Consider the following 24,483-nt stretch of genomic DNA (forward strand, 5'->3'; position numbering starts at 1 on the left):
TGCTGGTTCGCCGTCTCTGCCATCAGCTGCAGAACATTTCCAACAAACGTTACCACACTGATGGGAGGCCACAAGAACAAGCTAAAGATGATGACCTACGATCAGTTCTGGAGGGAAGATCAGATCCTGGGTCGGGTCCAGAGGAAGAAACTCTTCCTGGTCAAACAGCCGCGGTTTTTCCTGCAGATGATGTAGGAGGAAGGGAATGAAAACCGGATTTATAAATGAAGAAGAAGAAGAAAACCAAAAGAAGCGCTGAAGAAATGAAGAGGAGGAGATGCATGTTTGACTACATTTTGAATCTCGGGTGAAGAACAACCAGGTGAAGGAGGAAGACTTACGTGTTTGGTTTCAGTGGTTTTCTCGTCTCCGTTGGACTGGCAGCAGCTGCTTTCCTGATGGAATGAGGATCAGGCACAAGCACATTCAACAGTGTTTCTATGCAGTCCACGTTATTTCTCCTCCAAAGAGGAAAGTTGTACCTGACAGAAGCTCCTGCAGCCGTCAACGATGGGTCGATATCCGGTGCAGCGACACAGATTACCTGAAAAACAACAGGACACATGCAGGACATGCTGGAAACCTCAAACTAACATACTTCCCTCACCCACCCTCCCATCAATCTCCAGCTCGGGTCCTCTACCAGAGTCCTGGGATCTTGAGGGTCCTTCAGTATCTTAGCTGTTCCTAGGACTGATCTCTTCTGGATGGAGATGTCTGATGGTTCTCCAGGTCTCTGGTGGAGCCTCCTCTCCGGGGTGGGGGACACGGCCCCCAGTGCTCCGATGACTATTGGTACTACTGTTGCCTTCACATTCCAGGCTTTCTCCAGATCTTCCTTGTGTCTTTGGTATTTCTCCAGGTTCCTTTTCCCTGATCTTTCCATGGTTGGGGATGGCTACATCCATCACTACGGCTTTCCTTTGCTGTTTATCCATGATCACAATATATGGTTGTTTGGCCTCCACCATGTAGTCTGGGGTCCTGCCCGGTGTGGTAGATCCGGGGTCCTGCCTGATGTGGTAGATCAGGGGTCCTGCCCGGTGTGGTAGATCCGGGGTCCTGCCCGGTGTGGTAGATCCGGGGTCCTGCCTGATGTGGTAGATCCGGGGTCCTGCCCGATGTGGTAGATCCAGGGTCCTGCCTGATGTGGATAGCGGCCCTGATGCTCACTAGTCCTACGCCTCCCTCCTTGTGCTTAGTGTACAGCCTCTGGAATCTGGATCAGGGGTGGAACCCTCCATGCATGGTGAACAGCTTCCATTTTTTAACATCTGTGGTCTGAACTTCCTCCTTTGGCCATCTTATTATCCCAGCAGTGTATCTGGTCACTGGCAGGGCATCGCTGTTAGTTACCCAGATCTTGTTCTTGCCATTGAGCCGACTTCCAAAGACTTGCCTTACTCGTTGCAGATATGTGGCTGTGGCAGCTTTCATTGTGGCTTGTTCATGGTTGCCATTTGCCTGTGGTATGCAAAGGTACTTGTAGCTCTCCTCAACATCTGTTATTCTGCCCTCTCGGAGTGCAGTGCCCTCTGTATGGCCTACCTTCCCTCTCTTTGTTACCATCCGGCCACATTTCTCCAGTCTGAATGACACTGCGATGTCCCTGCTGTAGATCCTGGTGGTGTGGATCAGTGAGTCCATGTCTCGCTCATTCTTAGCGAACAGCTGGATGTCATCCATGTAGAGGAGGTGACTGATGGTGGCCCCATTCCTGAGTCGGTAGCCATAGTCAGTCTTGTTGATTAATTGGTTGAAGGGGTTCAGGCCTATGCAGAACAGCAACAGGGACAGAGCATCTCCTTGGTATGTACCACATTTGATGGAGACAGTTGGCTTGAAGCTGGTCTCCAGGGTGGTCTGCCACAGCCTCATTGAGTTTGCAGTGAAGGCTCTTAGAATGTGTTGATCTAGTACTGCTTCAGGCATTCTAAGATCCATGTATGAGGTATTGAGTAAGACGCTTTCTGGTAATCAATCCAGGCAGTGCAGAGGTTGGTCTGTCTGGTTTTGCAGTCTAGAGTGACTAACCCGGTACCTTTACCAAAGCCTTCCTGTGTCTCTGTCATTAATTGATCCATGTGCCCACTTATCTTACCCGACATGAGCTTCCATGTTGTGGAGCAACAGGTTATCGACCGATAGCCGAATGGGACTGTTCCCTTCAGGGGAACTTTCAGTATCAGGACTGTCCGTCCCTTGGTCAGCCATTCAGGGTGGATCCGTCCCTTGATCAGCCATTCAGGGTGGATCCGTCCCTTGATCAGCCATTCCGGGTGGGTCCCATCCCTTGGTCAGCCATTCAGGGTGGATCCGTCCCTTGATCAGCCATTCCGGGTGGGTCCCATCCCTTGGTCAGCCATTCAGGGTGGGCTGGGTCCCATCCCTCAGCAGCTGGTTCATTTGTGTCGCTAGGCACTCATGGAGTGAAGTTAGCATCTTTAACCAGTAGGTGTGGATCATGTCTGGTCCAGGTGCTGACCAGTTCTTCATACCTGACAGTCTTTGCTGGATATCTGCCACTGTGATGGTAACTAGACCTTGTTCAGGGAGGGAGCTGTGGTCCACCCTTAGTTCTTTTAACCACTGTGCTTCACTGTTATGTGATGCCTTCTTCTCCCATATGTTTTTCCAGTATTGTTCAGTCTCTAGCCTTGGTGGGTTAGCGTGTGGTATTACATCATGCTGTATATCAATCAATCAATCAATCAATCTTTATTTATAGAGCACTTTTCATACATGAATGCAGCACAAAGTGCTTTCCATGGTTAAAACAATCCCCCACCCCCCCACCCCACCCCAACCACCACACACAACCCCCTCCCTCCCCGCTTGTGTACAAGCAAGCATACACATACACATACACACACACATACTTGCACATATTAAAAAACTAATGTGAGGTTGAGCACAGATGAGCCTGGTAAGGAAACACTATCACAGGGAGCCGTCTGCACCGGGAGCCGCTCACAGGCCACGACCGTCAGGACACTGACCCAGGGCACACGGCCAATTGAGAGGCAGAGGAGCCACCCAACCAGCGTGAAGAACCTGCTGGACAGAGCCATAGCAGCCGCAGCCGATGAAAGCCCCCGGTGCAGAGAGCCCCCTCCGAGGAAACACTGGGGAAATAACCTAAAAATAATATAAATAGAATAAAAGCATAAAATAAATAAAAATGGGTTAACATAGAAAAATAAATAGGCTAGGGGAATAAATATCAGCTCAATGGTTTCAGTGATGGTCGCAGTAGGGATGTCAGTGTAGAATGTGGGTATTAAAGTATCGATATATTCCACATTCGCTCCATTCACATCAGCTAGAAGACTTTCTGGTGGTTCTTGATTCATTCTTGTTAGTCGGAGTCAGTTGCGCTCTCATTGATCTCATTCATCATCACTGGGGCTTGGTACCCAATCTCTAATGTTAATGTTAATGTTAATATTAATGCTAATGTGATGCTGATGTTAACTCTCCTCAAATGTCCTACCTGGCTCCCCCTTGCCGTAGCATTAGCTTGTTAAATGTCCTCAGTCTCTAACTGTAATAGCCGTTGCCATGTTTGCCAGAATGTGGGTATCAAAGTATATGTCCCACATTCCTGTAGCCCTGCTCACTAGCGTTACTAGAGTAGTAGCATTCCAACACTGCCTTGTTCGCATCTCGTGTCCAGTGGTGTCTGTTTTGTGTTCCAGGAGCACATTTCTTGATATAGTACCCCTGGTTCCTCAGTACCTGACACAGACCTTGTTTGACCGACTCTCTGTTCGATTGATAAACAGTAGTGTTAAGGGATATATTTAAATGTATTACATGTAGTTCCATATGTTTACAAATAATATTTCCTTTAAATATATTTATGTAAATAAAGAGGGGTGATTAAAAAAAGATATATCAATTATTCTCTTATTTAAAAAATGAATTACTGCCTAATAAAATGTCAAATGTTAGGATCATTTTAAAAAGCTTTTTTTTCTTTTTTTCTATCAAACATTGTGATGTTATCACCATCTGCCCACAGCAAAATGCTTGAGCAACATAAGAGAATTTATTTACTCCTTCAAATAATTGCTAAGAGGCTGAATTTTATTTCTGTCATTTCTCTGATGGCCATGACGAGCCTGACGGAGGAAAACTCAACAATCCAGACAGAATAAAGTCGGACAAACCAGCCAGGGCCTGTGTGATGTCCTCCATGGTCGGCCAGGGTTTGTTCCTCAGCAGAGCATACATGGACATCACCATCCCCGGGGTGCAGAAACCACACTGGGAACCATGAGCCTTCGCTATTCGCTCCTAAAAACACAACCACATCTGATCAGTTTTAAAAGCAGGTTTGGAGTCAGAGTTTTAACTTCTGATTTAATCTGCTGCAACAGATCCTTTCTCGTGTGGTAGGATGTCAATACATCACTAGTGAAAAAACTCTAAGAGTCAGTTAAAAACGTCAAATTCTTCCTCATAGGACTTAACTTTCTGCTTCCTGTCTGAAATGACACAAAAAATATAAGTAAAGCAAAGAATACTTAAAGTGGAATCCAGAAGATAGCTGCCCAATTCATCCAGGGATGAGTAAAGTAATCCTAGGACTGAGTAATTCTAGGAATGAGTAATCCTAGGAATGAGTGAAATAATCCTAGGAATGAGTAATTCTAGGAATGAATAAAGTAATCCTAGGAATGAAAAATCCTAGGAATGAATAAAGTAGTCCTAGGAATGAGTAATTCTAGGAATGAATAAAGTAATCCTAGGAATGAGTAATTCTAGGAATGAATAAAGTAATCCTAGGAATGAAAAATCCTAGGAATGAATAAAGTAGTCCTAGGAATGAGTAATTCTAGGAATGAATAAAGTAATCCTAGGAATGAGTAATCCTAGGAATGAATAGAGTAATCCTAGGAATGAGTAATCCTAGGAATGAATAAAGTAATCCTATGAATGAGTAAAGTAATCCTAGGAACCAGTAAAGTAATCCTATGAATGAATAAAGTAATCCTACGAACGAGTAAAGAAATCCTAGGAAAGAGTAAAGTAATCCTAGGAATGAGTAAAGTAATCCTAGGAATGAGTAAAGTAATCCGAGGAACGAGTAAAGTAATCCTAGCAATGAGTCAAGTAATCCTAGGAAAGAGTAAAGTAATCCTAGAAATGAGAAATCCTAGGAATGAATAAAGTAATCCTAGGAATGAGTAATCCTAGGAATGAATAAAGTAATCCTAGGAATGAATAAAGTAATCCTAGGAATGAGTAATCCTAGGAATGAATAAAGAAATCTTAGGAATGAGTAATCCTATGAATGAATAAAGAAATCCTAGGAATGAATAAAGTAATCCTAGGAATGAGTAATTCTAGGAATGAATGAAGTAATCATAGGAATGAGTAATCCTAGGAATGAATAAAGTAATGCTAGGAACGAGTAAAGTAATCCTAGGAATGAATAAAGTAATCCTAGGAATGAGTGAAGTAATCCTAGGAATGAATAAAATAATCTTAGGAATGAATAAAGTAATCCTAAGAATGAATAAAGTAATCCTAGGAACGAGTAAAGTAATCCTAGGAAAGAGTAAAGAAATCCTAGGAATGTATAAAGTAATCCTAGGAATGAATAAAGTAATCCTACGAACAAGTAAAGAAATCCTGGGAAAGAGTAAAGTAATCCTAGGAATGAGTAGAGTAATCCTAGGAATAAGTAATCCTAGAATGAGTGATTCTAGGAATGAATGAAGTAATCATAGGAATGAGTAATCCTAGGAATGAATAAAGAAATCCTAGGAACGAGTAAAGTAATCCTAGGAATGAGTAAAGTAATCCTAGGAATGAATAAAGGAATCCTAGGAACGACTAAAGTAATCCTAGGAAAGAGTAAAGAAATCCTAGGAATGAATAAAGTAATCCTAGGAATGAATAAAGTAATCCTAGGAACGAGTAAAGAAATCCTAGGAAAGAGTAAAGTAATCCTAGGAACGAGTAAAGTAATCCTAGGAATGAGTAGAGTAATCCTAGGAATAAGTAATCCTAGAATGAGTAAAGTAATCCTAGGAACAAGTAATCCTAGGAAGGAGTAAAGAAATCCTAGGAATGAGTAAAGTAATCCTAGGAATGAATGAAGTAATCATTGGAATGAGTAAAGAAATCCTAGGAATGTGTAAAGAAATCCTAGGAATGAATAAAGTAATCCTAGGAACGAGTAAAGTAATCCTAGGAATGAGTAAAGAAATCCTAGGAATGAATAAAGTATTCCTAGGAATGAATAAAGTAATCCTAGGAACGAGTAAAGAAATCCTAGGAATGAATAAAGTAATCCTAGGAACGAGTAAAGTAATCCTAGGAATGAGTAAAGAAATCCTAGGAATGAGTAAAGTAATACTAGGAATGACTAAAGTAATCCTAGTAACGAGTAAAGTAACCCTAGGAATGAGTAAAGTAATCCCAGGAACGAGTAAAGTATTTCTAGGAATGAGTAAAGTAATCCTTGGAATGAGTAAAGAAATCCTAGGAACGAGTGAAGTAATCCTAGGAATGAGTAAAGTAATACTAGGAATGACTAAAGTAATCCTAGGAACGAGTAAAGTAACCCTAGGAATGAGTAAAGTAATCCCAGGAACGAGTAAAGAAATCCTAGGAATGAATAAAGTAATCCTAGGAATGAGTAAAGTAATCCTAGGAATGAGTAATCCTAGGAATGAGTAATCCTAGGAATTAATGAAGTAATCCTAGGAATGAGTAATCCTAGGAATGAATAAAGAAATCCTAGGAATGAGTAATCCTAGGAATGAATAAAGTAATCCTAGGAATGAATGATCCTATGAATAAATAAAGTAATCCTAGGAATGAGTAATCCTAGGAATGAATAAAGAAATCCTAGGAATGAGTAAAGTAATCCTAGGAATGAATAAAGTAATCCTAGGAATGAATAACGTAATCCTAGGAATGAGTAAAGAAATCCTAGGAATGAATAAAGTAATCCTAGGAAGGAGTGAAGTAATCCCAGGAATGAATAAAGTAATCCTAGGAATCAGTAAAGTAATCCTAGGACTGAATAAAGTAATCCTAGGAACGAGTAAAGTAATCCTAGGAATGAGTAAAGAAATCCTAGGAATAAGTAACCCTAGGAATGAGTAAAGTAATACTAGGAATGACTACAGTAACCCTAGGAATGAGTAAAGAAATCCTAGGAATGAATAAAGTAATCCTAGGAAGGAGTGAAGTAATCCCAGGAATGAATAAAGTAATCCTAGGAATCAGTAAAGTAATCCTAGGACTGAATAAAGTAATCCTAGGAACGAGTAAAGTAATCCTAGGAATGAGTAAAGAAATCCTAGGAATAAGTAATCCTAGGAATGAGTAAAGTAATACTAGGAATGACTAAAGTAATCCTAGGAATGAGTAAAGTAATCCTAGGAACGAGTAAAGTAGTCCTAGGAACGAGTAAAGAAATCCTAGGAATAAGTAATCCTAGGAATGAATAAAATAATCCTAGGAATGAGTAAAGAAATCCTAGGAATGAATAAAGTAAGTCTAGGAACGAGTAAAGTAATCCTAGGAACGAGTAAAGAAATCCTAGGAATGAGTAAAGTAATTCTAGGAATGAATAAAGTAATCCTAGGAATGAATAAAGTAATCCTAGGAATGAGTAAAGAAATCCTAGGAATGAATAAAGTAATCCTAGGAAAGAGTAAAGTAATCCTAGGAATGAGTAAAGAAATCCTAGGAATGAATAAAGTATTCCTAGGAATGAATAAAGTAAGTCTAGGAACGAGTAAAGAAATCCTAGGAATGAATAAAGTAATCCTAGGAACGAGTAAAGTAATCCTAGGAATGAGTAAAGAAATCCTAGGAATAAGTAACCCTAGGAATGAGTAAAGTAATACTAGGAATGACTACAGTAAGTCTAGGAACGAGTAAAGAAATCCTAGGAATGAATAAAGTAATCCTAGGAACGAGTAAAGTAATCCTAGGAATGAGTAAAGAAATCCTAGGAATAAGTAATCCTAGGAATGAGTAAAGTAATACTAGGAATGACTAAAGTAATCCTAGGAACGAGTAAAGTAGTCCTAGGAACGAGTAAAGAAATCCTAGGAATAAGTAATCCTAGGAATGAGTAATCCTAGGAACGAGTAAAGAAATCCTAGGAATGGGTAAAGTAATCCCAGGAATGAGTAAAGTAATACTACGAATGACTAAAGTAATCCTAGGAACGAGTAAAGTAATCCTAGGAATGAGTAAAGTAATCCTAGGAACGAGTAAAGAAATCGTAGGAATGAATAAAGTAATGCTTGGAATGAGTAAAGAAATCCTAGGAATGGGTAAAGTAATCCTAGGAATGAGTAAAGTAATACTAGGAATGACTAAAGTAATCCTAGGAACGAGTAAAGTAATCCTAGGAATGAGTAAAGTAATACTACGAATGACTAAAGTAATCCTAGGAACGAGTAAAGTAATCCTAGGAATGAATAAAGTAATCCTAGGAACGAGTAAAGAAATCCTAGGAATGAATAAAGTAATCCTTGGAATGAGTAAAGAAATTCTAGGAATGGGTAAAGTAATCCTAGGAATGAGTAAAGTAATACTAGGAATGACTAAAACAATCCTAGGAACGAGTAAAGTAATCCTAGGAATAACTAAAGTAATCCTAGGAACGAGTAAAGTATTTCTAGGAATGAGCAAAGTAATCCTAGGAATGAATAAAGTAATCCTAGAAATGAGTAAAGTAATACTAGGAATGACTAAAGTAATCCTAGGAACGAGTAAAGTAATCCTAGGAATGAGTAAAGTAATCCCAGGAATGAGTAAAGTATTTCTAGGAATGAGTAAAGTAATCCTAGGAATGAATAAAGTAATCCTAGGAATGAATAAAGTAATCCTAGGAATGAGTAAAGAAATCCTAGGAATGAATAAAGTAATCCTAGGAATGAATGATCCTAGGAATGAATAAAGTAATCCTAGGAATGAATGATCCTAGGAATGAATAAAGTAATAATAAATGAGGTATAATTGGAGGACTATCTGGGTGGAGCTGGAGATCAGATGGGGAATAAGGTGGAGACAGGTGTGGTTTTAAACGCCCTGCTGGCGTTCCCGGGACAAAGGTCCTACATGAGAAGAGAAGCTTGGCAGAGCCTCGGATCTGATGAATCATTACCCTTTAGTTTTGTAATCATGCATATAAAAAACCACCTCCACCTGATAACAGTTAACCAATAAGAATTTGGACAAAGAAAAAGAGCTGATGTCTCCTTCCTGCATTTAGAAGCTTCTGGTCATATTCTCACCTGCACCGGGTGGATCCTGGTCTTGGAGTTGCCGATGCCCTCCACGGTGGTGATGGCGGCGCCGTGGAGCTGGCAGAGCGGCAGGAGGCAGGCATTGGCTGAGTAATGGCTGCCGGTGCAGTAAAGGAAAACTCTGAGGTCCACACCTCCCACTGGAAATACTCAAGAATGAGACACTAGCAGTTTAGAGATGTCCAACATATGGCCCAGGGGCCGAAACCAGCCGTCCACAGGATCCAATCTGGCTGGGATTTGCTAAATATTAAAATAAGATTGTAAGAAAAACTGTATTAGTTTAATAAAATGATCTAATATTAATATAATACTAATAATAATAATAATATTATTATTATTATTATTATTGTTATTATTATTACGTAGCTACCAAACATCTGGAAAATAATTATTTTTCCCAACAAAAGTATGAACAACATGTAATTGCATTGGTATGTAAAAGGTTAAAAGTGTGAATAATTACATATCTGGTAGTTTTTATTGGGACTGAAGATGATTTAAAGACATGAGTAAAAAAAGTGGAGAAAAAAGCTGTAATGCAGCCCAGCAGGTTTCAGGGCCACACGGAGACCTGCTGGACTGACCTGAGCAGCCTGATTTAAAGGATACAAGATGGTTTTGGTTGTCGGTCGGTAGCGTGACACCATCACTGTGCACGCCCCACATCCTCCACCTCCACAGCCAGACTTGGTTCCAGTTAACCTCACTGGAAAAGGAGTCAAGGATCAAACGTGCCTCAGACATGATCGGCTAAAATAAAACAACACATGCAGCTTTGGTTGCGAAGGTCTGGAGCTGCTGGGAAGGATACGGTTTTCCCTGAGGAAGGATAACAACATGGTTTCAGGATCTGCATGATCCTCCGTCACCTGTTTAAACAGAAGGAATCCATTTATAATGTTCAGCACATGGTCGGAAAGAACATTCACACCAGAAATACACACGCTAATGTCAACAGGAAATGCATCGTCAGAATAAAACGCTTTCTAAGTTAAATTTAAACACTAGATTTGGATCAAAATTATTTAAAAAAAAAGCAAATAAAAACGGGGAAAAAATCTAAAAACAAGACTTTTTTTTAACTTGTCCTTTGCCAAGAGGAGCTTTATGGGTGTACGGCTCCTACTGATAAGCTGATATTTTTTATTTATTCATTTATTTAAATGATGGATTTTATGGCATCTTGCTGGACCTGACCAGAGGTCATCAGGAGTTCCTGATCCGGTACAGACCTGGAAACCTGGGGTGGGGGGGCTAGGAGGCTAGGCTAGGAGTTTGGGCGTGGCCAACCCAGCGCTTCAGAGCTACATGTGTGGGTGACTGAAGGAACTGGTTTGGCCTAAATCACAGCAGGTGTGTTTTACAGGTGTATATGGTGGAAACGGAAAATGCTGGCGGATGAATAAACCTTGCTTCATAAAGAAATACTGGACTGCTGACTTAGTTTCCTCCAAGTATTCGACCAGTTTGGCCGCCATCCTAGAGTGTTAGTAGGTGTTAGTAGATGTTACTAGATGTTATTAGATGTTAGTAGAAGAACGTATACCTTTAATAAAGCCTGTTTGGTCAGGATTTATTATTAGAGGCGTTATTTTTTCTATCCTTCTGGCCAAAGCTTTGCTACTTATTTTAAGATCTACATTTATTAATGAAAGTGGACGGTAACCGAATGGAGGTGTCGGGTTTTTTCCTGGTTAGAATAGTACAGTAATATTAGCTGGAGGTATCCATCACCCACATATCCACCACCCACAGATCCACCACCCACATATCCATCACCCACAGATCCATCACCTACAGATCCACCACCCACAGATCCATCACCCACATATCCATCACCTACAGATCCACCACCCACAGATCCATCACCCACATATCCATCACCTACAGATCCATCACCCACAGATCCACCACCCACAGATCCATCACCCACATATCCATCACCCACATATCCACCCCCCACATATCCACCCCCCACATATCCATCACCCACATATCCATCACCTACAGATCCATCACCCACATATCCATCACCCACATATCCATCACCCACATATCCATCACCCACATATCCACCACCCACAGATCCACCACCCACACATCCACCACCCACATATCCATCACCTACAGATCCATCACCCACATATCCATCACCTACAGATCCATCACCCACATATCCATCACCCACATATCCACCACCCACAGATCCACCACCCACAGATCCATCACCCACAGATCCATCACCCACATATCCATCACCCACATATCCACCACCCACAGATCCACCACCCACAGATCCACCACCCAGAGATCCACCACCCACATATCCATCACCCACATATCCATCACCCACATATCCACCACCCACATATCCATCACCCACAGATCCACCACCCACAGATCCACCACCCACATATCCATCACCCACAGATCCACCACCCACAGATCCATCACCCACAGATCCACCACCCACAGATCCACCACCCACAGATCCATCACCCACATATCCATCACCCACAGATCCACCAGCCACAGATCCATCACCCACAGATCCACCAGCCACAGATCCATCACCCACATATCCACCACCTACATATCCATCACCTACAGATCCATCACCCACATATCCACCACCCACATATCCACCACCCACATATCCATCACCTACAGATCCATCACCCACATATCCATCACCCACAGATCCATCACCCACATATCCATCACCCACATATCCACCACCCACATATCCATCACCTACAGATCCATCACCCACATATCCATCACCCACATATCCATCACCCACAGATCCACCACCCACAGATCCATCACCCACATATCCATCACCCACAGATCCACCGGCCACAGATCCACCACCCACAGATCCATCACCCACATATCCACCACCCACATATCCACCACCCACAGATCCACCACCCACAGATCCATCACCCACAGATCCACCACCCACATATCCATCACCTACAGATCCATCACCCACATATCCACCACCCACATATCCATCACCTACAGATCCATCACCCACATATCCATCACCTACAGATCCATCACCCACAGATCCACCACCCACATATCCACCACCCACAGATCCATCACCCACAGATCCATCACCCACAGATCCATCACCCACAGATCCACCACCCACAGATTCACCAGCCACAGATCCATCACCCACATATCCATCACCCACAGATCCACCACCCACACATCCACCACCCACAGATCCATCACCCACATATCCATCACCCACAGATCCACCAGCCACAGATCCACCACCCACATATCCATCACCCACAGATCCACCACCCACAGATCCACCACCCACATATCCATCACCCACATATCCATCACCCACATATCCACCACCCACATATCCATCACCTACAGATCCATCACCCACATATCCATCACCCACATATCCACCACCCACAGATTCACCACCCACAGATCCACCACCCACATATCCATCACCCACAGATCCACCACCCACAGATCCATCACCCACAGATTCACCACCCACAGATCCACCACCCACATATCCATCACCCACAGATCCACCACCCACAGATCCATCACCCACATATCCAACAGCCACAGATCCACCACCCACAGATCCATCACCCACAGATCCACCACCCACATATCCACCACCCACAGATCCACCACCCACAGATCCATCACCCACATATCCATCACCCACAGATCCATCACCCACAGATCCACCACCCACAGATCCACCACCCTGTCATCAATAATCCACAAGATTTTTCCATCACTAACGTCATATTGTAGAAAGAGGGAGTCAGCGTTGTCCAGAACCCTTTGTAGAATTCTGCTGGATAACCATCTGAACCTGGACCATGTGGACCTGGACTGCCTGGACCTGGACCATATGGACCTAGACCATCTGGACCATATGGACCTGGACCATGTGGACCTGGACCATGTGGACCTAGACCATCTGGACCTGGACCATGTGGACCTAGACCATGTGGACCTGGACCATCTGGACCATATGGACCTAGACCATCTGGACCTGGAACATCTGGACCTAGACCATCTGGACCATATGGACCTGGACCACCTGGACCTAGACCATCTGGACCATGTGGACCTGGACCACCTGGACCTAGACCATCTGGACCTGGACCATGTGGAACTGGACCATTTGGACCTGGACCATCTGGACGACCTGGACCTGGACCACCTGGACCTGGACCATCTGGCCCTGGACCATCTGGACATGGACAATCTGGACCTGGACCATCTGGATGACCTGGACATGGACAATCTGGACCTGGACCACCTGGACCTAGACCATCTGGACCTGGACCACCTGCACTATGTGGATCCGGGTCATCTGGACCTGGACCACCTGGTGAATCCCAGGCGGTTTTATTTTCATGTTTCCATTCTGGAGGACTGGTGTTACTAAGAACTGGTCCATATTCTTATCTGTTGTGTTTCGTTGTGATTTAAATAAAGCTTTGTAGAATTGATCGTCAGGGTCGTGGCGGATGTTTCCGTCTGGGTCTCTGACAGAGGAGGCTGTTTTCTACAAAGAAGGACCATTTTCAAGTTGCTGCTTTATTCCTATTAAGAAGACTTTCATCTCCACATGACCCGAGTCGACTTTTTATGTCCAATAAGCCGTCGGAGGAAACTTGTCCCTTATCCCGACCCTTACACCTTCTGTAAGAAAAGTCCCGTCTTAATAAAAGCGGGGACAGTTAACAGGTAGGAGAGGTGCAGGTGTGCTTGTACGTTTATTGTCTCAGTAAGTTAAAGAAACACTAACGAGAGAATTTATTATGTTCTGGATCTATAAAGGTTCATGCTGGAAGTTATTTACTTGTTGAAATGTGCAGTTAAATAGAAAATATCGTTTAGTAGTTTATCTGAGGCTTACATCTGCAGGTCTAAGGGTTAAAGGTCTTACCTGCGGACCCACCTGGAAGGTGTTAATATTCTTTACAGGTGTAGCAGCTGCTGGTAGGTTGGATCCTTACTTCTGGTCCAGCAAGATTACATAAATTTAATCATTCTAAATATATTTATAAGATTTAAAATAAATAAATAAATAAATGAATATGGTTATCCAGAGGAGCCTGATACCCATAAAGCTCCTCTTAAATTTATTGGGTCCAACAGAGCCAGACCATCATTCTGCCGCCACCATGCTGGACAGGACAAGGTAAAAATAAAAACCTGACTGACTCTACTGGTAGAAACAAAACCGGAAACGGCTCCTGGGTCCACGCTGCGTCCTCTTGTGTGAAAAGTTTCTAACAGCTCTAGTTTTCCAGCAGCTGCTCCAGCGCGACTTTTATTTCTTCAAAATTCGTCACAGAATCTGATGGGTGACAAAAATCAGCGCAACACCTGCTGTTCGACCTGAAACTGCCTCCTCTCATTAATCCTGCTCTTATTTACCAAATCAATTCCACTCTTTTCCAGGTGAAAACAGAACGTCTGTCACGAGCGTGGAGGCTGAAAAGGTCGCCTGAAACGTGACAGTGTCGCGGACTTTCGCCTAAAACTCCTTTAAAAACTTGTTTTAACTTCATTTGATGTAATAAATGTTTATTTTACCTTCTTCCCGTTGATAAAGACGCACAGAGTGTCTCCTTTCTTCGCTGCAAACATCGCTGAACTGAAGAACAGAGATTGAAGAGGAACAAATTCACCACCACACTTCCGCTTTGATACTTTCACAATAAAAGCCTCTGGTCAAAGGGACAGTTAAAAAAAGAGAGAAATTAACGTTTTAGTACTTCTCTTTAGCCGGGGGGCTTTTATGGTTATTTATTCTTTTCTATTCATATTTAATAAACATTTCATCATGTTTGAAATTATTGTAACATAAATCCCCAGATAAAGAAATATTTAATTTTATATTAATATTTTTATTTTATTATTTATTTTTTTATTATTTTATATAAATATTTAATTAATTTTTAAATTTATTTATTTTAACATGATTTCAGACATCAAGCGTCTCAGTCGGAACCCTGAACTGTATGAACTGGCAGTAGAAAATGGACAGAAGACGGATGATGGGGAACACAGCTGACTTCCGGTCCAACCCTGCTTCCTGACTCTGACTTGATTCCTCTGAGCTGATGGAGCAGCAGAAACGCCCACCTCCAACCAGAAAGACCCTAAACAAATAAACATGGCCTACATTCCCTTAAATATCTCTAACCAGAATGAAGAGACCACGTCAAACATCAAAGGTGTAAACTGAGACAAACAAACTCGTTTTTCCAAAAAGGTTTTTAAAAAGAGAAAAAGTGTGTGTGTGTGTGTGTGTGTGTGTGTGTGTGTGTGTGTGTGTGTGTGTGTGTGTGTGTGTGTGTGTGTGTGTGTGTGTGTGTGTGTGTGTGTGTGTAAAGGTCCAGTAACACTCCGTCATCTTTCACCTGGTTTGGCTCATAGTTAATCATTTATAGTTAAAGTAGCTGAATGGACAATAAAATGTTCTGTTCTTTTCTTTGTGTATTCTATTCTATTCTATTCTATTCTACTAATCAGAAAGACTACCCACGTTTACCTGTGTGGATTTTAACATTCGTGGATTTGGTACTCATGTCAATCATGTTAATTCTGGACCTGATGGAGGTTTTTTCTTATCTAGCTAATAATTCATCTAAACAGCTTTTTATAAACCAGACTGATGTTGGTCATGGACTTGATTCTACTGGATTAGAACTGGACTGGACTAAACTGGACTGGACTGGACTAAACTGGACTGGACTGGACTGTGTCTGTAAAGGTGAATCTGTTGTCAGAGTTTTCAGGACAACGAACTTCAGATTTTTATTGACTTTTTATAAAAACGCAGCATGAAGCAGAACATGGAAACATGGAAACACAGTTTTACAGGAAACATGAGCTGCAGACCAGCAGGAGGAAATAAACATGGATCCATCCAGGCCCTGCATAAAGACCAGGTTCTGTCAGAGGTCTACGTCCTGTGGAAGCAGCCAAATATTCCCCCCACTGCAGCAGCCATGAGGAGGCAGGGAAACGAGACAGGCTGCGTAAAGCTGGACGTTTCTGCTGGTTTCCAGTTCAGAACAGACCAGAAGCTAGAAACCTGGCAGCAGCAAACACACCTGACGTCAGATTTACAGCTTTAGAAGCAGCAGTTTGGTGGAGCGTGTGCTTAGCGTGTTAAATTACACGGATAACCTCTGTAAACCACGGGCTGAGAGTTTGTCTGCTTCAGTTCCAGATCAGGACCAAATGAGGGAGTTATATAACCGGCCTCATGGGGGGAGAAAAACAGACACAAACCAAACATGACTCAGAGAAACAACTTTTATCCTCTCTTTAATTTCTCTTTTCCAGATGAGCAACCAGAACCAGAGAAGATCCAGACCAGATCCCTCTGGTGGGCTGGACCCTTCCAGTCTGGTCTAGGGGCCCACAGATCAGCCAGATCCTCCATCACTACGCACCTACATAAATATATTTATATATAAAAAATGAAATAATAAAAAAGACAGAGATGAAAAAGAGGAGTATTTCACATAAATTAGAAATTAATAAATTAATACTTAATACTTTATCTAAAGAAAATTGCATATATATATATATATATACAATTTTCTTTAAAGTGTATTAATTTATATATACATATATATCTATATATGTATGAATATATATACATATATATGTATACACACACACACACACACACATATATATATATATATATATATATATTGTTGTTTTTGTTTTCTTTTTTTCTTCTTCTTGTTTTGCTATCATTAGTATTAGTATTAGTATTAGTATTAGTATTTTTCCTCTGCTGTACACAGACAGGATTACTGTCTTTCATGTGAACTGTTTGTATACTAAACAAATGTCAACATTGTATTATTTACCTTATTGGGAAAATTTTAATAAAAATATTCTTGACAAAAAAACGTGGAGGCAGGTTCCTCCATCTGAGCGTCTCTGCTGCTGAGGGACGAGAGTACAGAGAAGATAGTTACCTGCCGACAGGTAGACACACAGCTGGCCAGAAAGATGGCGGCAGGATGATGCAACAGCAGCTTCTCATGTCTGAAACAAGCACGAGGAAAGAAACATCCGTGGTCGCGGAGAAGATGTTAGTCTGTTCCAGAAGGGTCAGATCATCTCCATCAGCAGAGAAAACACGTAGGAAGCAGAAAGTACTAGAACCAGGTTCAGGACCAGGTTCAGGACCAGGTTCAGAACCATCATTAAACCAGGAAGGATGGTGGAACCTTCGTCTTCAGGAAGAAACGTGGTCAGAAAAACATCCTGGACGATGTGATGGAAGAAAAACAGCAGTAGAGCTCAGGACCATGTTTAACAGTGAGACAACATCTGAGCAGGTCGAGTCACGAGAAAAATCCACGAAGTAAAGGTCTGCTGTTTAACATTAAGACTGTAGGAACCTGGAGACAATAACCCGGGCAGCAGCTGAGAGGACGGGACGGGGGGTTAAGGGGAAAATGAGTGTTTGTCTTTTCTTTGTAGGTGAGATGTGCAGTAAGAAGCTTGTGATTGGGAGTCGGACGAGGAAATGGGACAGAAGTCCAGCGTTAGGTCCACTAGAGGACGTCGCTGCAGGACTAAACCTCTCAGATTTAACCGGAGCTGCACGCAGACGCTGGCTTCCTCTCAGGCTGATGTTAAACCAGGAAACTCCTGCCCCCAGCAGTTCGAGCCGAGACGCCAGCAGGACACAATGTGCATGAAGAGACTTCTGACCCGAGCCGGGTTGGCTGGAAGCGACGGTTAATCACAGAAGATATTTCTCTTTGTACAGCTCTGTGTTTAATCCTGTTAAACATGTTAATAAATGAAAACCAAATGGAGAAATCTGGAATTCATTCTTCAGTATTTTCTGAGTTGAAGATACAGAAAAGCTGTTTTTTACTCGTTACCAGGTTAACAGCATCCTGCAGTAAAACACATCAGCTGAGAATTAGTGTGAAATTCATTAAAACTCGTCTCATATTTCTTTGACCAACGTGTCATTTTAATGAATAGTAAATGTGAAGATGGAGCCGTGTGGGATAAATGGCGGCAGCGCCGTCAGGTTGCCATAGTAACATGGATACTTGGGTTCGTGCTGGACCAGAGGTCCTGCAGAATCTCAGCGGTTCCCAGAACGGGTCTCTTTTAAACGGAGATCTTCTCATCCTGGTTCCAGCTCTTGGTGTCTCCACCACGGTGTCCGGTGGCTCAGCCTTCCCCCCTTCCTCAGTCTGGATCAGGAAGTCCTGCAGGGGGACCATCTAATCCAGCCCTCTTGGACCGCAGTCCTGCAGGTTTTCACTGTGTTTCCTGCTCCAACAAACTGCTGATGAACAGCTGATGAAGTTCAGCACAATGACTCACTAAGTCAGGTGTGTTGGAGCAGGAAACACAGAAAACCTGCAGGACTGTGGCCCAGGAGGTCCAGACTTGGTCAGAACTTGGTCATTCCAGGATCCATCCAGTCCAAACTCAGGACAGAAGCTCGGTCCTGGTTGTGGGATCACACGCATGTCGTACAGCTGCTACATGAAGTAAGTCTCGGAGGCCTCGGTGCAGCGGGAATCTGTGTTGGAATAATTTGTACAACTCGTATCTGAAGCCCTGGAGTGCAGGTCTGGTGGGTCCAAAGCCGACATGGGGAACATTCTGACTCCATCCTGACGATTCTTCTATCATCTGAGGTCAGTAACTCCAGATTTCCGTCTGCCCAGGCTTTGAAAGGCAGGAACTCTCATGTTTCAGTGAGGGGATGGTTGCAACCCTCGTGCAGCCCGACAGGAAAATGCATCACATTTCGTTTGGTAAACCAAACCCAGGTTTACTGCAGGTCACATGATCGTATCTTCAGGTGTAGAAATACTAAACAAAATTTAATGTTAGTAAAAAAAACTTTTTAACTCAAAATCAGTTTTTTTCTAGAGAAAATCTTCAATTTCATTTTCCTGTTTGCAGCTCTGACAACCATGTCAGGTGATCACATGACCCCTAGCTCATCCCCGGGTGGTGGAAATGTTGGCGTATGACCCTCCGAACCCAAACACACCATAAAACACACACACATGTTGAATTAGAAAGAGTTTAATCCCAAACATACTCTCTTTTTTCTCGTCGCGGCGTGAACAGGTGAGCTGGTTCTGCTGCGTGTCGCCCGGCTGGTCGCTGGTACCTGCAGCCAGGTTTAGCTTCATCACCGCGGCAGATTTACGTCTGCCACCGGTTCTTCCATCACCAGACCTGATGCCAAACCGGCTCTCGTTTCCATCTGTTTCTAAACGCATCCGCAAGAGAAACCTTTGTTGTGATTGGCTGTAAGAAAACCTGCAGTTTCAACGCACCGTGTGCGTCACCTCGCAGCAGACGAGGGTAGAAAGGAAACTGCATGAAGCTGATGGGTATGTTTTCCTAAACCTAACCACACAGCTGTGAATGAGGAATCAGAGTAAACACAGTCAGGTCAAACCTGATGTTGGTGCGTTCACGTCCTAAACATCTGATTGGCTCAAAGGTCCGACAGCAGAGCAGCAGCTGCTGTTAGTAGCAACATAAACAGGAAATTCCCGTTCCAATCCCAATTTAAATGGAATTATCATCACATTTTGTTTGCATCCAGATGCTTTTTCAGCAACTCATTTCTTCTTCTTTCCTTCTTGTGGGGAAATTTGTACAAACAGAAGCTGCAGAATGTGGTGGAAGAAGTCAGTGTTTCCAGAGAAGGAACAATCCCAGCTGAGGAAGAAACTTTCCGTCTACGCCACACATGCATCAGGATTTTCCTTCTCCCAACCTGAACTGCTTTCACACTTAAATAATAACACATTTTATTTTAAAGTGCCTTCCAGGTGCCGGTAGGAGGATGTACAGTCCTGGAACGGACTGATTCCAGGAAGCTTCCTCCATGATCCACAGCGTCCTGGTGTAGAAACCTGCAGGATTTTCTCCTCTGAGTTTATTTCATTCATGATGATCTAATATTTCTTTACTGGAAATAAAAGACTTTCTTCCTTCTGCATCAGAAACGTGGATGAGGAGAAACGGAAATCTGATACAGAGATGTGGAACTTCTTATTCCCACGGAAGGACTCACTGCTTCTTCTTCTTCTGCTTCACTGACTTCCTCCTCTTTACTATCATCTCATACAGCTTGTCCATGCCCTCGTGCAGTCCCTCACCTATGATGGCGCAGGCAGGCTGGATGTGGTAGGGGGTGGAGGGGCTCAGCTCGGCCAGCGCGAGCTGCCTCTCGATCTCTCCGACGTCCAGCGCCCGGGGCAGGTCCTGCTTGTTGGCGATGACCAGCAGCGGGGTCCCCTGGTTCTCCTGGAAGCGGGTGATCTTGTGCAGCTCAGTCCGGGCCTCCTCCAGCCTCTCCGCGTCCACGGAGTCCACCACGTACACGATGCCGTCCGTGCAGCGGCTGTAGGGCTTCCACAGGGGCCGCAGCTTCTCCTGGCCCCCCACGTCCCAGAAGTGACAGCTGATGCCCCTGGAGGCCCCCGCGCCGCCCAGCCGGATCCTCTCCGTGTTGAAGCCGATGGTGGGAACCGTGTTGACGAACTCGTTAAATTTCAGGCGGTACAGGACGGTGGTTTTCCCCGCAGAGTCCAAGCCGAGCATGACGATGTGCAGGGACTGGAAGGCAGCCAGGCTGGAGAAGCTGCTCCCCATCCTGCGGGCGGTGGAGCGTGCAGCGGCGGTTCGATCCCCGCAGGACGCGTTAAGAGGGTGGCAATCAGGTCCAGTTTCAGCAGAGCTGGAGGGAGCAGCCTGCTGTGGCGCAGCGGCACTCCGGCAGCCAGACAAGCCGCAGCATCTCTGGACTCCCTCCAGCTGCAAGAGGTGTCCAGGAAATGTCAAATCATGGCACGAGCTGCGGTGCGTTCACGTCATGTTTCAGCGTTTCTGTCATGCAGTCACACCACACACAGGTGACGGCGCGCGACGCCTCTGAACCCTGCCATTAAACCTGCAGCAACTCAGAGCAGAACCGCTTTAAAAGTCTGACTTCCGGTTCAAAGATACGTCTCAAAATAAAAGCCTCAAGCCTCAAAATAAAAGCCTGGTGGTTGTCTCACAGGAAACAGGAAGGATGCAGAGAACAGGTACTGACCTCTGGTGGTCAACATGCGCAACTACGGCCTGACAGGATGGATTGATAGATAGAGAGATAGAGAGATAGATAGGATATAATAGAATAGAATAGAAATACTTTATTAATCCCTTTGGAGAAGAAATTTGGGTACCAGCAGCAATACAACACCAACAGTAAAGCAGGACAAGCACAAGACACAATATATACAGGTACAAAGCAAAATAGAGGCAACAAGGTGCAAGAAAAGCACAAATAGAATACAATAAATAACAATAAGATAAGTTAAATAAAACAATATAAACAAGCATTGCACACAGTAGAGGTGGTACAGATTCCCAGTTCACTATTGCACTTATAAGTTATAGCAACTGTTTATATGGGTTATTGTGCATGTGTTGTATCAGGCGGACTGCACACCTCCCTCTCCCCCCTCCTTCTCCCCCTCCTGCCTAATGCAGAGTTGTACAGTTTGATGGCTCGGGGGACAAAGGAGTCTCTGAGCCGGTTGGTCCTACTCTTGGGGAGGAGCAGCCTGGTACTGGTCAGGTCTGTAACTGGGGTCCTGATGAAGAAGGGTGGAGTCCTGATGAAGAGGAGTAGGGTCCTGATGAAGAGGAGGGTGGTCCTGATGAAGAGGAGTGGGTCCTGATGAAGAGGAGTAGAGTCCTGATGAAGAGGATGGTGGTCCTGATGAAGAGGAGGGGGGTCCTGATGAAGAGGAGTGGAGTCTTGATGAAGAGGAGTGGGGTCCTGATGAAGAGGAGTGGGGTCCTGATGAAGAGGAGTGGGTCCTGATGAAGAGGAGTGGAGTTCTGATGAAGAGGAGTGGGGTCCTGATGAAGAGGAGTGGGTCCTGATGAAGAGGAGGGTGGTCCTGATGAAGAGGAGTGGGTCCTGATGAAGAGGAGTGGAGTCCTGATGAAGAGGAGTGGAGTCCTGATGAAGAGGATGGTGGTCCTGATGAAGAGGAGGGTGGTCCTGATGAAGAGGAGTGGGTCCTGATGAAGAGGAGGGTGGTCCTGATGAAGAGGGGTGGATCCTGATGAAGAGGAGGGTGGTCCTGATGAAGAGGAGTGGGTCCTGATGAAGAGGGGTGGATCCTGATGAAGAGGAGGGTGGTCCTGATGAAGAGGGGTGGATCCTGATGAAGAGGAGGGTGGTCCTGATGAAGAGGAGTGGGTCCTGATGAAGAGGAGTGGGGTCCTGATGAAGAGGAGGGTGGTCCTGATGAAGAGGAGTGGGTCCTGATGAAGAGGAGGGTGGTCCTGATGAAGAGGAGTGGGTCCTGATGAAGAGGAGTGGGTTCCTGATGAAGAGGAGGGTGGTCCTGATGAAGAGGAGTGGGTTCCTGATGAAGAGGAGGGTGGATAAGGAATATTGAACTGGGTGCTCTGCTATAAATGTGATGTGGTTTTTCACCACCAGATGGCAGCACAACCTTGTAAACAGTACATTTTAATCTTTGAGTTTTCAGGTGTGAAGATGAAACTGAGGAGCTGGTGGTTTATTCTGCAGGTGCAGGTGTCTCAGATGTTGAGTCACCCGACTAAAACTCCTACTGCCCTTTCCCTCCAGCTGTCCCAAACACCAGACAGACGTTTATATCAAATCCAGCAAACGAACTCATTCAGCTTCTTGTGGTTTGGTTCTGAACGTAGAAGTAATGGATTTATTACGATCTCAGAACTTAGCAGGCTGCTGGATGATGGCTCAGGAGGAAGGAGGTGGTGGTGAGATGTGAAACCTTCTGGGGGAGATGGTGGTGGTGAGAGGATGGGCGAACATGTGACGGCTGTAGATTCGTTTCCACTGAAGGGAAGAGCTGAGATGACGATGACCAGAAAGGCAGAAAAAAGGGCTGTATCTACAACACCAGAGTCTGGGTTAGGGTCCAGGGTTAAAGGAGGATCCGGGCTGTCTCCGGTACAGAGGATCCAGTGAGGAGGTTGACCTTTGGGACAATACTGAGGAACGAGGCTAGAAAACGGCTACGACTTGGAAAAGCACGCAGGATGAGCTGGTTGGAGCAGAGAAGCAGCTACGGGCTTAACACAAGGTATTTAGTGAAGCTGGAGTCTGTTTAACATTTTATTACTGGAAATGAAAAATCCGCTGTGTAACAGGATTTCTGCTTCTAACAGAGCAACATTAGCAGACAGAAAGCAGGGTTAGCAGGCAGGAAGAAGCGTTAGCAGACAGGAAGCAGCGTTAGCATACAGGAAGCAGGGTTAGCAGACAGGGGTTAGCATACAGAAAGCAGCGTTAGCAGACAGGAAGCAGCGTTAGCATACAGGAAGCAGGGTTAGCAGACAGGAAGCAGCGTTAGCATACAGGAAGCAGGGTTAGCAGACAGGGGTTAGCAGACAGGAAGCAGGGTTAGCAGACAGGAAGCACGGTTAGCAGACAGGAAGCAGCATTAGCATACAGGAAGCAGCGTTAGCAGACAGGAAGCAGGGTTAGCAGGCAGGAAGAAGCGTTAGCAGACAGGAAGCAGCGTTAGCATACAGGAAGCAGGGTTAGCAGACAGGGGTTAGCATACAGAAAGCAGCGTTAGCAGACAGGAAGCAGCGTTAGCATACAGGAAGCAGGGTTAGCAGACAGGAAGCAGCGTTAGCATACAGGAAGCAGGGTTAGCAGACAGGAAGCACGGTTAGCAGACAGGAAGCAGCATTAGCATACAGGAAGCAGCGTTAGCAGACAGGAAGCAGGGTTAGCAGACAGGAAGCAGGGTTAGCAGACAGGAAGCAGCGTTAGCATACAGGAAGCAGGGTTAGCAGACAGGGGTTAGCAGACAGGAAGCAGGGTTAGCAGACAGGAAGCAGCATTAGCATACAGGAAGCAGCGTTAGCAGACAGGAAGCAGGGTTAGCAGACAGGAAGCAGGGTTAGCAGACAGGAAGCAGCATTAGCATACAGGAAGCAGGGTTAGCAGACAGGGGTTAGCGGACAGGAAGCAGGGTTAGCAGACAGGAAGCAGCGTTAGCATACAGGAAGCAGCGTTAGCATACAGGAAGCAGGGTTAGCAGACAGGAAGCAGGGTTAGCATACAGGAAGCAGGGTTAGCAGA

At 44.3% G+C, this 24,483-nt stretch overlaps 2 protein-coding genes across 4 annotated transcripts in view; both read right to left on the reverse strand.

Moving 5' to 3' along the window:
- LOC121635238 (aldehyde oxidase 1-like) overlaps window positions 1-14,988 on the reverse strand; it is a 38,080-nt gene extending 23,092 nt beyond the window's left edge. The window contains exons 1-9 of one of the 2 annotated variants that reach the window (XM_041978337.1): window positions 14,901-14,988; window positions 10,102-10,159; window positions 9,900-9,996; window positions 9,276-9,384; window positions 4,173-4,299; window positions 483-544; window positions 342-395; window positions 100-180; window positions 1-26 (exon numbers count right to left, since the gene is read on the reverse strand). The exon at window positions 1-26 is cut by the window's left edge and continues 119 nt beyond it. In XM_041978337.1, the coding sequence (XP_041834271.1) occupies window positions 1-26; window positions 100-180; window positions 342-395; window positions 483-544; window positions 4,173-4,299; window positions 9,276-9,384; window positions 9,900-9,996; window positions 10,102-10,159; window positions 14,901-14,954 (668 nt within the window). In that variant the 5' untranslated portion in view covers window positions 14,955-14,988. The remainder of the gene's footprint in view (window positions 27-99; window positions 181-341; window positions 396-482; window positions 545-4,172; window positions 4,300-9,275; window positions 9,385-9,899; window positions 9,997-10,101; window positions 10,160-14,900) is intronic. The other variant, XM_041978338.1, reaches the window with a different exon arrangement.
- Window positions 14,989-19,560: 4,572 nt separating this feature from the next.
- Window positions 19,561-21,310, reverse strand: LOC121635923 (ADP-ribosylation factor-like protein 4C). 2 transcript variants are annotated; one of them, XM_041979340.1, is made up of 2 exons: window positions 20,413-21,310; window positions 19,561-20,307 (listed from the first exon to the last, which is right to left on the reverse strand). In XM_041979340.1, exons 1-2 carry the CDS (start codon window positions 20,991-20,993, stop codon window positions 20,280-20,282), a joined length of 609 nt encoding a protein of 202 aa, XP_041835274.1. In that variant the 5' UTR covers window positions 20,994-21,310; the 3' UTR covers window positions 19,561-20,279. The 2 variants fall into 2 exon arrangements, with proteins under 2 accessions (XP_041835274.1, XP_041835275.1); XM_041979341.1 differs by having other exon boundaries at window positions 19,561-20,251; window positions 20,368-21,310.
- Between the last annotated feature and the right edge of the window lie 3,173 nt (window positions 21,311-24,483).

Source organism: Melanotaenia boesemani, chromosome 24 (assembly GCF_017639745.1).
Source record: "Melanotaenia boesemani isolate fMelBoe1 chromosome 24, fMelBoe1.pri, whole genome shotgun sequence".
NCBI classification, from domain to species: domain Eukaryota; kingdom Metazoa; phylum Chordata; class Actinopteri; order Atheriniformes; family Melanotaeniidae; genus Melanotaenia; species Melanotaenia boesemani.

Excerpts from the sequence above, each read along its gene's own strand:
- LOC121635923 (XM_041979340.1), bottom strand. The coding sequence starts at position 20,993 with ATGGGGAGCAGCTTCTCCAGCCTGGCTGCCTTCCAGTCCCTGCACATC. Across the intron at positions 20,308-20,412 it reads AAGCAGAAGAAGAAGAAGCA|TAAAGAAATATTAGATCATC; the intron begins GTGAGTCCTTCC and ends TTTTATTTCCAG.